This window comes from Microplitis mediator, chromosome 1, assembly GCF_029852145.1.
Source record: "Microplitis mediator isolate UGA2020A chromosome 1, iyMicMedi2.1, whole genome shotgun sequence".
NCBI classification, from domain to species: Eukaryota; Metazoa; Arthropoda; class Insecta; order Hymenoptera; family Braconidae; genus Microplitis; species Microplitis mediator.
Genome location: NC_079969.1, coordinates 13768452 through 13782233, shown reverse-complemented (window position 1 = coordinate 13782233; position 13782 = coordinate 13768452). Strand labels below are relative to the sequence as shown.

Here is a 13782-nt window from a genome sequence, read left to right as displayed (position 1 = left end):
AAGTGTTCATTTTATGTCAAAATGAAAACCTTGCGGTATAGAAAGTATTCGAAAGGATTCATTTCTCATCTTTTTCAATACTTTTCAATTCACTTTTTTAATCAGGGCCATATATAAATTTTTTAACGAATGGTATTTTTTAACTCTACTCAACTAATTATGATAGTTTATGACAAAATTCCTTGAAAAACCGACCATGAGGACAAATACAATAGTTAGATTTAAAAAAAATAAAATTACCTTTAATTTGATGCAATTATTTGATACCATAAGATGGACGGTGAAGGTAGAAGGTTCATCTGAGTCATAAAGTTTCAGGTAGGGAACTTTATGTACCGTAAAAGAGAATCGGACTGTTGAGAGCTTGGGTTCGAACCGAACTCAAAACATCCCATTCAGCCTCGTTTCACTGTATTCTACATAAAATTACAGTCGACTCTGTCTAAAGGTTCTCTGCCTAAAGGTTCCCGCTGTCTATAGGTTCCAGGATACATTGCTTAAAGGTTCCCGGATATTCCCCCACCCGCTTTCTCGAGTGACAAATCATAATTCAGTTTTCGAGCGCTAACTTTAAATGCACGTTTTTTTGAGATTATGTTTACTGCGCAATGTGTTCGTTTTAGCGTGAGCCTCGGCGCTCGAGGGGAATATATTGTAGGGGAAGTGCTGATAAAAAAAATAATGTTGCCAGGTAATTTTACAGCTTAATGTACCCCCAAAAACCCTGGAAATTTTCAGATTGATCCATTGAACCGTTTGTCCGGTCCGATTGCTCAAAGTTTTGCAAAACAATTAAAGGAACAAGTTTTGTTCCTTAAATTGTGTAATCATTACCAAAATGAAAAAATTAATTTTTTTCGGATTTTCTTTCATTTTTGCGTTAGTTATTCAGTAAATGTAAGGTCAAGAGGAAAAAAAAAAAATTTTTTCCGAAAAACGAAAAAAAAAACAACCCCCCGAGAGAAACGTAAAAAAAAAAAAATGTAAAAAAATTCTTGTTTGGTCTCGTTTTTTGGAAAAATTTTTTTTTTCCTCTTGACCTTACATTTACTGAATAACTAACGCAAAAATGAAAGAAAATCCGAAAAAAATTAATTTTTTCATTTTGGTAATGATTACACAATTTAAGGAACAAAACTTGTTCCTTTAATTGTTTTGCAAAACTTTGAGCAATCGGACCGGACAAACGGTTCAATGGATCAATCTGAAAATTTCCAGGGTTTTTGGGGGTACATTAAGCTGTAAAATTACCTGGCAACATTATTTTTTTTATCAATATTTGCAGAGTAGCGATGAGTTGACTAAAAAACCAGAAAATGGTCATTTTTTGTGAGTTTTTCAAATGGATATTAAGGATGAAAAAAAATTTTTTTTTGAATAAATCGAAAATGTAGCTTGTATGGAATTTATTCAAGTTTATTAAACTGCCCTTTAAATTACTGTGTGACCATTACTTGCTGAGATATCAATGATCAAAGACAAAAGGCTCCTTTTTCATTTAAAGGCTGATATCTCAGCAGCAAATTGTCGTACAGAGAAACAAAAAAAAGCAAATTGTAGCTGAATAAATTTTCTAAACGAGCCATGAATTCGTTTTCTTGAAAAAAATTTTCCCGGCCCCGTAGACCTAAAAAACAAAACTAAAAAATTTAGAAAAATTTTGTCTCGACCTTTTTCTTATGATTCCGCAAAAACCGTGGCTCAAAAAAATATTTTGTTGGAAGATCTTTAAACTAGAGATTTCAAGCTTCAATTTGCTTTTTTTATTTTTTCGATGCGATGATTTTTCACGAAACTACAGCCTTCCAAAAATCACTAAAAAATTTATAAAATTTTCTTGTTCCTTCAATTTTTTGGATAAGTGTAGTTATACATAATTATATATAATTATATAGGGCCATTTTTTATATATAATTTTTTTATCCGGATGGGCATGAACAGATATGAACATACCTGATCAGACCTGAACATGCCTGATCAGGCCTGGTCAGGCATGGTCATTTTTCATGTCTGATCAGGCCTGAAGACTCATGCCTGTTCATGTCTGATCAGGTCTGATCATTTTTTCCCGGGTATGGGAACTTTTAAAGAACACCAAATGCCCTACAATTTGCGATCGAAACCGCCTTGATATCATGAAACGCAGCTGAGTATTAGAAAGTTAAAAAAAAAGTATTTTAATTTACGTGTATTTTAAATGGGAAATCTTTGAAATTAAACGGCAAGTACTTAGCATTGGAATTAAGAGCTCATATTTGGTGAGAATTTTTTTTTTTCGATGTAGATTAAGATTTTGCTTGAGGACTTGAAAAAAAAAAACTTTTGCGGAAATAAATCACCCTAATATATATCTATGGAAAATGAACATGGATGGTGATATATCTATACATTATACGTACATTTATTCCACCAGGGGCGCTTGCGCATTACCGTCCTAATACAGCTGTCTTTTTTTTTGCTAATTGGTAAGCCTGAATTTTTTCAATCCCATTTTTTTTAGTAGATTTTATAGAAATCTATCTTTTGTATTTGTCCTCATGGTAGAATTTTCAAAGAATTTTGCCATAATCTATCATAATTCATCGAGTAGGTTTCAAACATACCATTGGTTCAAGAGTTTATTTCTCTATGTATATTAGACTGTGTCAAAATAAGTTTTTATTTTTTTTTTTCGATTAAACGTATCTTGAAAGTTTCTTCAATATAAAAAAAAATTCTTCTAAAGTTTAAGCTCAATATCTCAAACATTGAGCTGGCGCAAAGGGGGGTCTCTTTTCCCACTTGAAGAACATTGTAAAAATTTTTTTTTAATTTTTAAAATAACTGCAAGAAGAAATTTTTTTTTTAATTTTGCTTTCGACTGCCTTATAGGAAATTCAATTTTCTACAAAATTGTCTATGTCCATTTTTTTCATAAACTCAACAGAAACGAAGTTACAGAGAGCCGAATAGGGGGAAAAAAACAATTAATAAATTAATAACAGAAAAAAATTCTTAGTTTAACTTATCAATTAATCAACTCAATATACTTCATTATTTATCAAAAATTTTTGAATTTAACAATATTTGAAATTAATAACAAACCAAAATTTACAATGAAACAGAAATTAATTATAATTATAATTAATTTCTGTTGTATTGTAAATTTTGTTTTGTTATTAATTTGAAATAATGTTGAATTCAAAATTTTTGGTGAATAATGAAGTATATTGAGTTAATCACTTGATAAGTTGAACTAATAATTTTTTGTGTTATTAATTCATTAATTATTTTTTTCCTCCTATTTGGCCCTCTGTCACTTTGTTTCTGTTGAGTTTAAAAAAAAATGGGCACAGACAATTTTGTAGAGAATTAATTTTTTTTGTAAGATAGTCGAAAGCAAAATTGAAAAAGAAATTTTCTTTGTGTAGTTATTTTAAAAATTGAAAAAAAAAAATTTTCACAATGTTATTTGAATGGGAAAGAAGACCCCCCTTTGTGCCAGCTCAATTTTTGAGATATTGAGCTCAAACTTGAGGAGAATTCTTTTTTTATATTGAAGAAACTTTAAAGATACGTTTAGTCGAAAAAAAGAAATAAAAACTAATTTTGACACAGTCTAATGTATATATATATATATATATATATATGTGTGTGTGTTTATTAGGGTGCTTCGTTTGAAACGACTATTTTTTTCTTTTCGCTCCCATCCCGAAATTTTGTTGAAAGTACTCCAAAAAAAATTTCCTGAGAGTTTGAGCCTTTAAAATTGATATTAAGTACTCGACAACAGCGTGTGAATATTTCCCATTTAAAATACACGTAAACTTAGGTTTTTTTTTTTTTAACTTCTATAACTCCGCGGCATTTTATGGTATCATCTCGTCCAAAGTCGGGATTTTCTCAGAATTAAATGTACTACAAAAGTGTCCATTGTTGCGAAGTCGTAACTCATACGGGTGGGGTAGTACGGACCGCTAAACCGAATTTTTTCATAGAATTCTTGTTTTTTCTCTCATTATCTCATAAACAACAAGAAAAATAGTCGGTTCAAACGAAGCACCCTAGTGTTTATACATATATAATATAACGCGCCATGTTGCGATGATAGCGGCCGCAATTTTTAACACATCTTAATGAAACTTGGCACATTTATTCTATGAACGATTATTACGGTTAAGTTCAAAGATGAGAAAAATCGGTCAACTAGTTTAGAAATGGTGGACATTTGAAATTCCAAAAATAACGAAAAATCCTACTTATTCGGTTTTTCCATAAATTACTTTTTAACGGCTATACACAGAAAAAAAGGAATTCTTGGGTCAAGACGAAAATCGTTTCCAAAAATAAATTCTTAAATTAAAAAATCCTCTTTTCTTGTTTGAAAAAATTTTCTTTTGGTAAAAAAATTTTTTTTTTTTAATTAGAGTATATAAAGCTCTTCAATAAAGAAATTTAATTTTGATTTAAAAATATAAATTTTTGCTTTAAATGTTTTTAGTTTCTCCGAACAAGAAAACAACATGGTTGGCTCAAGAAAATTTAGCTCTTGGTTTTAGAAGATACCAACTCATTCTAAAAACATCGTTCTCTCGAATGTAGTAGATATCGATTCATTTCGATACATCGAGTTTTTAAACGGAGGCACATTTAACTTACTCCAAGTAAAAATTAATTTATTTAAAGATTTGATAACATTTAGTCCAAAATAAATGTAGACTTTATCTGAAAACAATTAATTTTAGATTAAAAAAATAAAAAAATCATTTTAAAACTAAATTATAGATTAATGTAAAATAAAAAATACTTTTATTTTAAAATACAATAATCAGTTCAATTTTAAATTAATTGTTTTTATTAAAAATTAAATTTTCAGAGAATATAGAAAAAATTATTTTGATTCTTTACTACAATAAAAATTTTTTTTTTTTTGTTACAAAAATAAATGAAAGGTTAGGTTATTTATCCTGGCTTCATCGATAGCATCAACTGCATGATATATACCACCCTAAAAAGGAAACAATTTCATATAAATTTAGGATCAGAAAGGATAACAAACGTGACTATCTGATATGATTAAAAACAGCATAAATAATAATTAACTTACTTTTTTAACTTCCCGCTAAGAAAATTGTAAATTTTCGAAAATTCGGGAAGTTAATGGTTTCGGTCCGATTTACGAAAATCGAATTTCTATCAGATGTCGAAGTTTTGAGGTCCTAGGAAGCTATTCTGACTTATTTTGAAGATGATGTCCGAGTGTATGTATGTATGTATGTACGTACGTACGTATGTAAATACCTGTATCTTTTGAACGAATGAACCGATTTTGAACTTTAAGGTGTCATTCGACGCGGATTGTCAATATCTTGAAGCCGAGAGAAAATTGAGCTTGATCGGTAGGGCTCGTTCAGAGAGATTCCAAAAATAAATTTTTTTTCAAAAATGTTTTTTTTGGATAACTTTTAATGTACTCAATAGATTGATTCCAAAATGGACTGGGCTCTAGAGCTTTATAAGCCGCGTCGAATGCCACCTCAACCATCAAAATCGGTTCATTCGTTCAAGAGAAACCGTTGTCGAAAGAATTAAAAAAAAAAAATTTTTTTTTTTCCTGAAATATCTCAAAAACGACTTGATAAATCGAATCCAAAATTTGATCAGCTTTAGAACTTGACAAAACGCGTCGATTGCCGCCTCAACAATCAAAATCGGTTAATTTGTTCGCGAGATATCGTGGGAGAAAGAAATACTAAAAAAATGGTTTTTACAAAACCATGGCATACAAAAGTATTTGCGAGCTCGAAGAGCTCGAAGATGTATTCACAATAGCTCGTTGAGCTCGAAAACAGCGGGAAGTTTTGGGGCTGGCCCGCAGGGTCAACTTGTAGACCGATTTTTGTGATTGTAACGACACCATTTAACTTAACGTGAATCAGGAAAAAACACCAGATATAATGACTAATAACTACAATAACTCACATTTTTACCGAACATTTCAATTCAAACAATTTATGTACATGAATTAGTTAATTGTATAGTTAATAAACTAATACTATTAGAATATTGGTGTGTAATATATAATTGCACATATACGGCGCCAGCGCTGAACAGACTCGTTTCATTTTTTTGGGATCTTCGGGCGTCTACGTGTATACACAAAGTAGTTTCCGAAGTAGAGAAGCTGCATAGACCCGAGTGCTCCTGTTATCCGTGTTACGTCCGCCGCTTAGATTTGAATTAATTATCCGGAATTTCTCCCTTTAGTAGCGATAGAAAAATTTAACGAGCGATTTGGAGGATGCGGACAACAGTAAAGAATACTAGGAAGATTTTCGCTTCCTATATTTATTACTTATTGTGGGTTTTTCGAAGAGTACGAACCCAAACGCCTCCGAGCTTGGTCACGTTGCATTTATATATCGATCAATAGAGAGAAAATATTTTAATTGTCTCTCACTTACCTTTAGATGAGTTTTTCTTCTAGTACGGCAGGTTGTGTCCCTCCAGGACTTTGCAGCTCACTCGGCCTCTTCCTGAAGACGTTGGTTGAATGGGCGCGGCTGGGGTAGTAGGATAGAATCTTATGTGCTATTTTCGAATGAACTCACTAAATTAAGATTATGATCTTTTTATTTACTTTTTCAATTACAGCACTTAAACACTATAACTGTTACAATGGTTTGCACTTATAAAAGATATAAAACCATTTAATTTGGTTATTATTAATTTTATTTACTTTTACTTATTTTTAAATTACGTCCTTATGTAGCCTTATGGCTTTTTATGCGCAGATTTTCTCGACCCGAGATCGGACTACAATTACACTTGACTTTTGTGTCACTATTCGATCGAGTCGGAGTGATTTTTATAATAATTGTAAATAACAAGAGAATACCACTACACGATATGAAAATATCGGCCAAGTACCTTAATCAATTTACAATTTAACTGAATCTAAATATAAGATAAACCGCTGTTAATAAAATAATACCGCTACACGATAGGAACTACCGGCCTAGTACCTTTTATTAAGGACGGTTACTTATTGCCTTGTCTAGGACAGATTTTTGCAATAAGATTACGGGCTATCGACGCCGTTTACGTGGACTGTAGGACTCGAAATTTAAAGATCTGATCAACAACCACGACACCGTTTACACGATACCGTAGGACTCGAGATCTGAAAATTTGATCAACAACTAAGGCCCTGAGCCATGGTGCTTAGGCTATTTAAAACTTTTGATTGATGTTTGATGGGAGTAATTAAATTGTTGTCATTGGTGGAAAATGACGATAAGTTTTTATTTATTCGTCAATCGTTATTGCAAAAATCGTCGCGCTACTTTTATACGCATAAGTGATGGTAGAACTGACGCTGCGTTTTCGCGTGCTTTTGTAAAGAGGAGTTTCGTAAATTTATTTATGAAATAAAATAAATTAAATAAAAAAAAATTTATTGGACATAACATCCGAATGCTGCTATGGAAAAAAACCAAGAGCTTGATTTTCTTGACTTGAATTTTTTTTATTTTTGTTTCAAGCAATAGCCACTAGTTGGTTTAAGAAATCTGACTCCTTACGTAGAGAAGTTAAATTTCATAGAATAAAATATTCTATATACATAAATGAAGAAATTCAAAACATTAATTCAAAAAACAATTTACTTTCTCTAATTATTTTTTCTTTTTGAACTAAAATCGTATATTTTCAACTTAAAACTTTAACCCATTTGGGTCGAAAAAATAACTTTTTGAATCAAAATAATCAAAATTAAGAGAAAATTTTCTTCAACCAAGATTTATTCCATTTTCCTAAATATTCTCTTGACTCAAGATAATTCTCTTTGAACCAAGATAACCTTTCGGTCAATGTATCTATCCTGATTATGTAAAGAGAACTTGATAGCCGATAGAAAAAGCTTTATTGTCCTTTTTTCATTTTTTGTTTTACGATAATTGTTTCACTTTTAATAAGGGTTCAAAGTCACAGAATTGACTCATGTGTTATGGTGATAATGCCATTGTTTATATCTTAGAAAATTTTTGATGGGTGATTATTAAATTATATATACTTATTAAAAGTGAAACAATGATCGTAAAGAATCTATTTCCATTTCGGATGCCGAATGGCCTTTTTTTATTTACATATATTTTTTTTTTGGTTATTAATCGAGATATTTTGAGTAGGTTCTTTTATAATATATAACAAAAATTTTTAAGGAAAAAGAGAAAAAAAAATTTCCAAAACAAAAAAACTCTCCGTGAGGTACTTTAATACCCCCTCCCCCCTGACGTTAAAGTTTTTCAAAAGAATCGAGATCCTTCGCGATTTCGAAAAAAAATTTTCAAAAACTTTGTTTACTTTCGAAAAAAAAAATTTAACAAAATTTTCGAAACAAAAATTTATCTAATTTTACCCAAGCATGTCAGTAATGTTAATGTGTGCCAAGACAGCTGATTCATGTATTATTTTTATCATTTTTAGGTAGATTTTTCAGACAAACCATCATTTTGGAAAGCTTTAAAACCTCCTGCCAAAGACAAATGTGGAGAACTCCTGTGTTCTCTTTGCTACCATCCTAGTAACTCTGTATTAACCCTGACTTTACTTAAGGCGAGAAATCTGAAAGCTAAAGACATAAATGGCAAATCAGGTAAGTGACTGTTTTTCTGTAGAGTAATGATCTTATTGTTCACTCATACAATGTTAGGTATATATTGTTTCAGATCCGTATGTAAAAGTATGGTTACAATTTGGAGATAAAAGAATCGAAAAGCGAAAAACGCCTATTTTTAAATGTACTCTTAATCCCGTTTTCAACGAAGCATTTTCGTTCAACGTACCTTGGGAAAAAATTAGAGAATGTTCGTTAGATGTGATGGTAATGGATTTTGATAATATTGGCCGAAACGAACTGATCGGGCGCATACAACTTGCAGGTGCTTGTCATGGTTTTTAAGTATAAGTTATTTATATTTTTCATTTCTGTAATCTTTCGAATTATATAACATCGTTCAAAAAAAGTTATCAACCCCTGCTTAAATCATGAGTAATATCATGAAGCTTGACGATAAGTTGTAAATAGAATAATGAATTTCTGTGTGCTAGCTTTTTAGACTGAGCTAGTGCGTGAAAGTATCAATCTACTATGAATATAACGAATGGAATGTATAAATTGCAAAAAGACGTAGTTATGAAAGAGTGAAATGCAGACTAAGGCGTTACGATAACTATAACTAACGAGTTAAATGTGACAGCAGCAATTAATCAAAAAATATCAAATAAATCATATATCAGGAATTGTCTAGAAAACAAATTAATAGTTGTTTGATAACTTTAAAATGACACTAACAACATATTTATTAACAAAAAAATATGTATACAGGGTGATCCAGAATTACTTTTACAGCGAGAAAACTCAGATAAAGATGGTGATTCTAAACATAAAGTTTCTTTGCCACTTTTAAAAATTTTGAGTAGTTTTTGGGTTATTTAACATTTTAATTGACCAATAATATGCGAAAACTGGAATTTGAAAAGAAATAAATAAAAATGACCATAAAATTTAGCAACGACGTGATAGTTAACTTCAAGTCATACATAAATTTTTTATTTCAAAGAGTGTGAATGGTGCAAAAATTCGAAAGAAGAAAAGAAAACACGCAATCGCAACCTCAAATGTATTCTTATCGTACTTTTTTCAACTTTACCTACTAAGAATTTTAAATGATAATTATGCTCTTATCATTAGAGTCAGAACTACGGACAATTAAAAGATAATTATGTTTTTGAGGGATTCCACGCTAAATCGATCACTTTTCAACCCGAACCCTTTTGATTTCGCTGATAATTCTTTTTTATTTTCTATACACTAAAGGCGTTCCTAATAATTTTTTCAAAATTTTTTACCCAACCAAAAAAATAAAAAACTACGAATTTTGAAAAACAATTTTTCTTTCATTTTCAAAATTCCCTACCTTTGGCAAAAATAGACTCATCCCCTTGTAGGAAAAAAAATATTGACAACGGGGCCAGTCTTGGCACAATACTGGGCTACCAAGGCTCGGCCTCCCAAGGCTGGTCCGAGATCCGACCAACGTTCAAGTGACGAGTCTTGGTTTGCTAGTCTTGGGCCAAGATTCAGCCAATGTTCAAGTGACAAGCCTTGGTTTGCCAGTCTTGGGCCAAGATTCAGCCATTATACAAGCCTTGGTTTACCAGTCTAAATAACAAATGGTACCTAAAAACCCCTGGCTTCTGTGAATAGCGTAACAGCCTAGTGGATAAGACGCTTGCCTAGCAGTCATGAAGGACCAGGTTCGAGACCCAGCAAATGCAAAAATAAAATTAGTTTCATCGATCCACCTGATTTCTCTGTGTACAAATTTATTGCCACATATTACCATCACGCACATGTCTACTAATATTTTTTTTTTTTAATTTATTTTTAATAAGCATAGGTGCTTATTTAGCAACAGTCTTGGCACAATACTGGCTCTCGATATTGGGCCAAGACTTAGATGCAGTCTCTGCACAACACTGTCACTCAAGCTTGGCTGGGTGTTATCATTTCGATGCTTAGACAGACTAAGGCCAAGCTTGGATTTCAAGCTTTCCCCAGAGTTAATAAGTCTTGCGCCAAGCCTCGGCCAAACTTGGGCCTATTGTTTCTTCCTATAAGGGTCGGGACGGGTATTTTGTTCTCAAAATTTTTGTTTTTGAATATACTCTTCATGAAAAAGTTGAATAAAAATGTATAGATCCATATTCAACAATTTTTTGTTATTCTTAGATAAAATTGGAAATTTCTGAACGATTGACATTTTTGACTATTTTTTTTAACTTCCTGCTGAGAAAATCGATGATTTTCGAAGAATTCGGGAGAATAATGATGTCCCAGTCTCTATATATATATGTGTGTGTGTGTATGTGTGTGTGTGTGTGTGTGTGTGTGTGTGTGTGTGTGTGTGTGTGTGTGTGTGTGTGTGTGTGTGTGTGTGAGTGTGCATGTATGTAAACTCTGTAACTCTTTAAGTAATGAACCGATTTGGATGGTTGAGGTGGCAATCGAAAGAGCTTGTTGGCCATCAACTTTCCTAAAAACTTCAGATCATTCGATCAAGTTGACTCGAAAATATCGGCGAATTACGAAAAAAAAACCGTGTGGTGTCGTGGGACACCAGATAGGAATGAAGTTCCTTATTATAAAAATATTAATTTCAAGTTCTATTCGAGGTATAAAGATTATAATTATTCGGGTATACATTTTTTATTCCAAAATAACATAAACAAATCAGGTTAAAAATATAAAAAAAATATATTTGAATAGTTTAATAATCAGGTAACAAAAAAGTCCAGAAGCATATTTGTCATAACATTATTTGTTTATGAGTATAAGCATTGTAAGTAGTAGAGAATATGCTAATACTTATGATCAAATGCGTGTAGTTAGAGAACTATAACAGATAAACGTTAGGTTGAAAATTTATAAGAAAGCTTTAGTCATATTGTATAAAAATGACTGAAAGGTCAAAAACTGTATTTGCAATAGTTGCAAAGTTACAGCAATTTGTTTGTTGACAAATTGAGTCAGTGCTTGGACTTTGTCGTGATCCAAAATCACAATGGTTTTTAATAAATTGAAAAATTTTATTTTGCAATTTTGTTGCAGGTTGCTGTTTTTGTAGTTTTTTATGTTCTAGAAAAAAATTAAAATAAAGAAAAAAAATTGTTTATGACAAATTGTTAAATAAATAAAGGAAGAAAATTGTTTATAACGAATTGTTAAATAAATAAATGAACAAATTGTTGACAAAAAAAAATTTTTTCTGCCATTATATTAAGAAATGCAAGTTATGATTTAAAAAAAAACGATTCCTTAGTTATTTATTTAGATAATCAAAATATGAAAAAAACGAATGTAAACAATAAGATATTGTTTTTAAGAAAAATTTTTTTTTTTAAAATCATTATTTTCTTACGCTTACAATATGGTGAATAAACATTTTTCAAAAATATTTAATTAATCCATTTGGTTATAAAAAAATTTATAAACAAATGGCATAAAAAAATTTGAAATGTAATCATATAATGCCTAACAAGTATATGAAATCAGTAATAGCTTAAAATTAAAAAAAAAATTATTTAACATATATTAGTTGGAATTTTAATTTTTTTGTTACTTCAAAAATTAATAATTAATAAAATAAAAGTATTTTATAAACTTTCATGACGTCATCTTGTTGAGTATGTTTATAAAAAGGACTCCATGAAACAAAAAATTTATAGATTAATTATTTAAACTTTTATACCGCTTTTTATGACAACACAAACCCGTAAAAAAAATGTTAATTAACAATTAAATAAATTTTTGAAAAATGGTGATACAAATTTTATTACTGTGGAATCATATTCTTTGAAGTGTCTAGATGACACCAGAATTTTTTCAAATTTTTTAATTAATATTTAATTGCGTAAAAAAAATTATTCAACAACTACACTTACTAGAGTGGCGGCGCGCACATGCCGAAACTGCCGCGCAAAAGCCGATTTTCAACGTTAAATTAAAATTATAAATAATGGAGCTACAATTCGGGGATTCGAGAACTTTTTTACTCAAATTTTCTGCTCTTTCATAAACTTTTTTAATCTTTGAGCTATCACTTATACTTTTTGAGATTTTGCCAAAAAGCTAGACGGCTAATTTTTTTAACGGTTTTTTGTTAATAACAATTGTAACTTTCTTGTCCAGAAAAAATCCAAAAAAAGGTTTTTTTTAGAAGCCATTCCGGATCATTTAAGCCATCGACCATATTTTTAGGAGACCTGTAGCTATTTATCGCAGGTTTTTATCTTCTCGACTATACTCACAGTCATCCCGTAGACTATACATTGGACACTTTATAGCTATCATACATAGTAGGGTGGGTCAAAAAAATCGAATAATTTTTTTTTGACTTTATACTCTGAAAAATAGGTTCGTAGACACCTAAAAAGAATTCTCTCCAAGTATGAACTCTTAATTATAACGGGAAGGTCCTCCGCTTTGCGGGTTTCTATTTTTTTCGAATAATCAGATAAAAAAATTTATATCTCGCTTCCAACTGCTTGGAAAAATATTCCGTGGCATAGACTTTGTAAGAAATTGAACGCTCTACAAAAAAGGTCTCTTATGATTTTTTCAAAAACCTAACCGATTAAAAGATATTTCTAGTTGAAGTTTGGCTATTTTAAGAAAAAATATTCGTTTTTATTATGAATTTTATAAGTCGATGAAAAAAAATTATTTCGGATTGCGGAACTCATGATTTTGTAGGAAATTTACTGCTCTACAAAAATGGTCTCTTATGATTTTTTGATTAAGTGAAGCCGTTACGAGATATTCATCGTCAAACATTAACGAATATCAATATTTCCAGTTTTTGATCAATAATTCGATAAATTTTAATTTAAACTATGAGTTTCAGGAAAATTTACATAAATTTGAGTTTCGATCGATAAATTTAAATTTCTATCATAAAAGTCACTCCTACAGGAGTTATTTGTTCAAAAATTCACTAAGAAGTTTTTGTTCTAATGATATTTTTTGTAAGCTTTATTTGTAATAATTTAAAATGTCAATTGCATTGGCATTTCATATTATTACGGTTGTTTAGTATGTATTTTCAAATTTTATTCTACCAATTATACATAAATTTTTTTGTGAGAGAGGCTTTTTGTTCTGAATTACATTACTTCTTCTGTTGGTACTCTAACGCTAGCGCCACCTATGTTGTTTTTCTTAACTATCTTCGTTGTCTA

At 30.5% G+C, this 13782-nt stretch overlaps 1 protein-coding gene across 1 annotated transcript in view; it reads left to right on the top strand.

Moving 5' to 3' along the window:
* LOC130677904 (synaptotagmin-7) overlaps positions 1 to 13782 on the top strand; it is a 1016663-nt gene that overhangs the window by 960672 nt on the left and 42209 nt on the right. The window contains exons 11-12 of the mRNA XM_057484877.1: positions 8467 to 8635; positions 8709 to 8921. Of these exons, the coding sequence (XP_057340860.1) occupies positions 8467 to 8635; positions 8709 to 8921 (382 nt within the window). The remainder of the gene's footprint in view (positions 1 to 8466; positions 8636 to 8708; positions 8922 to 13782) is intronic.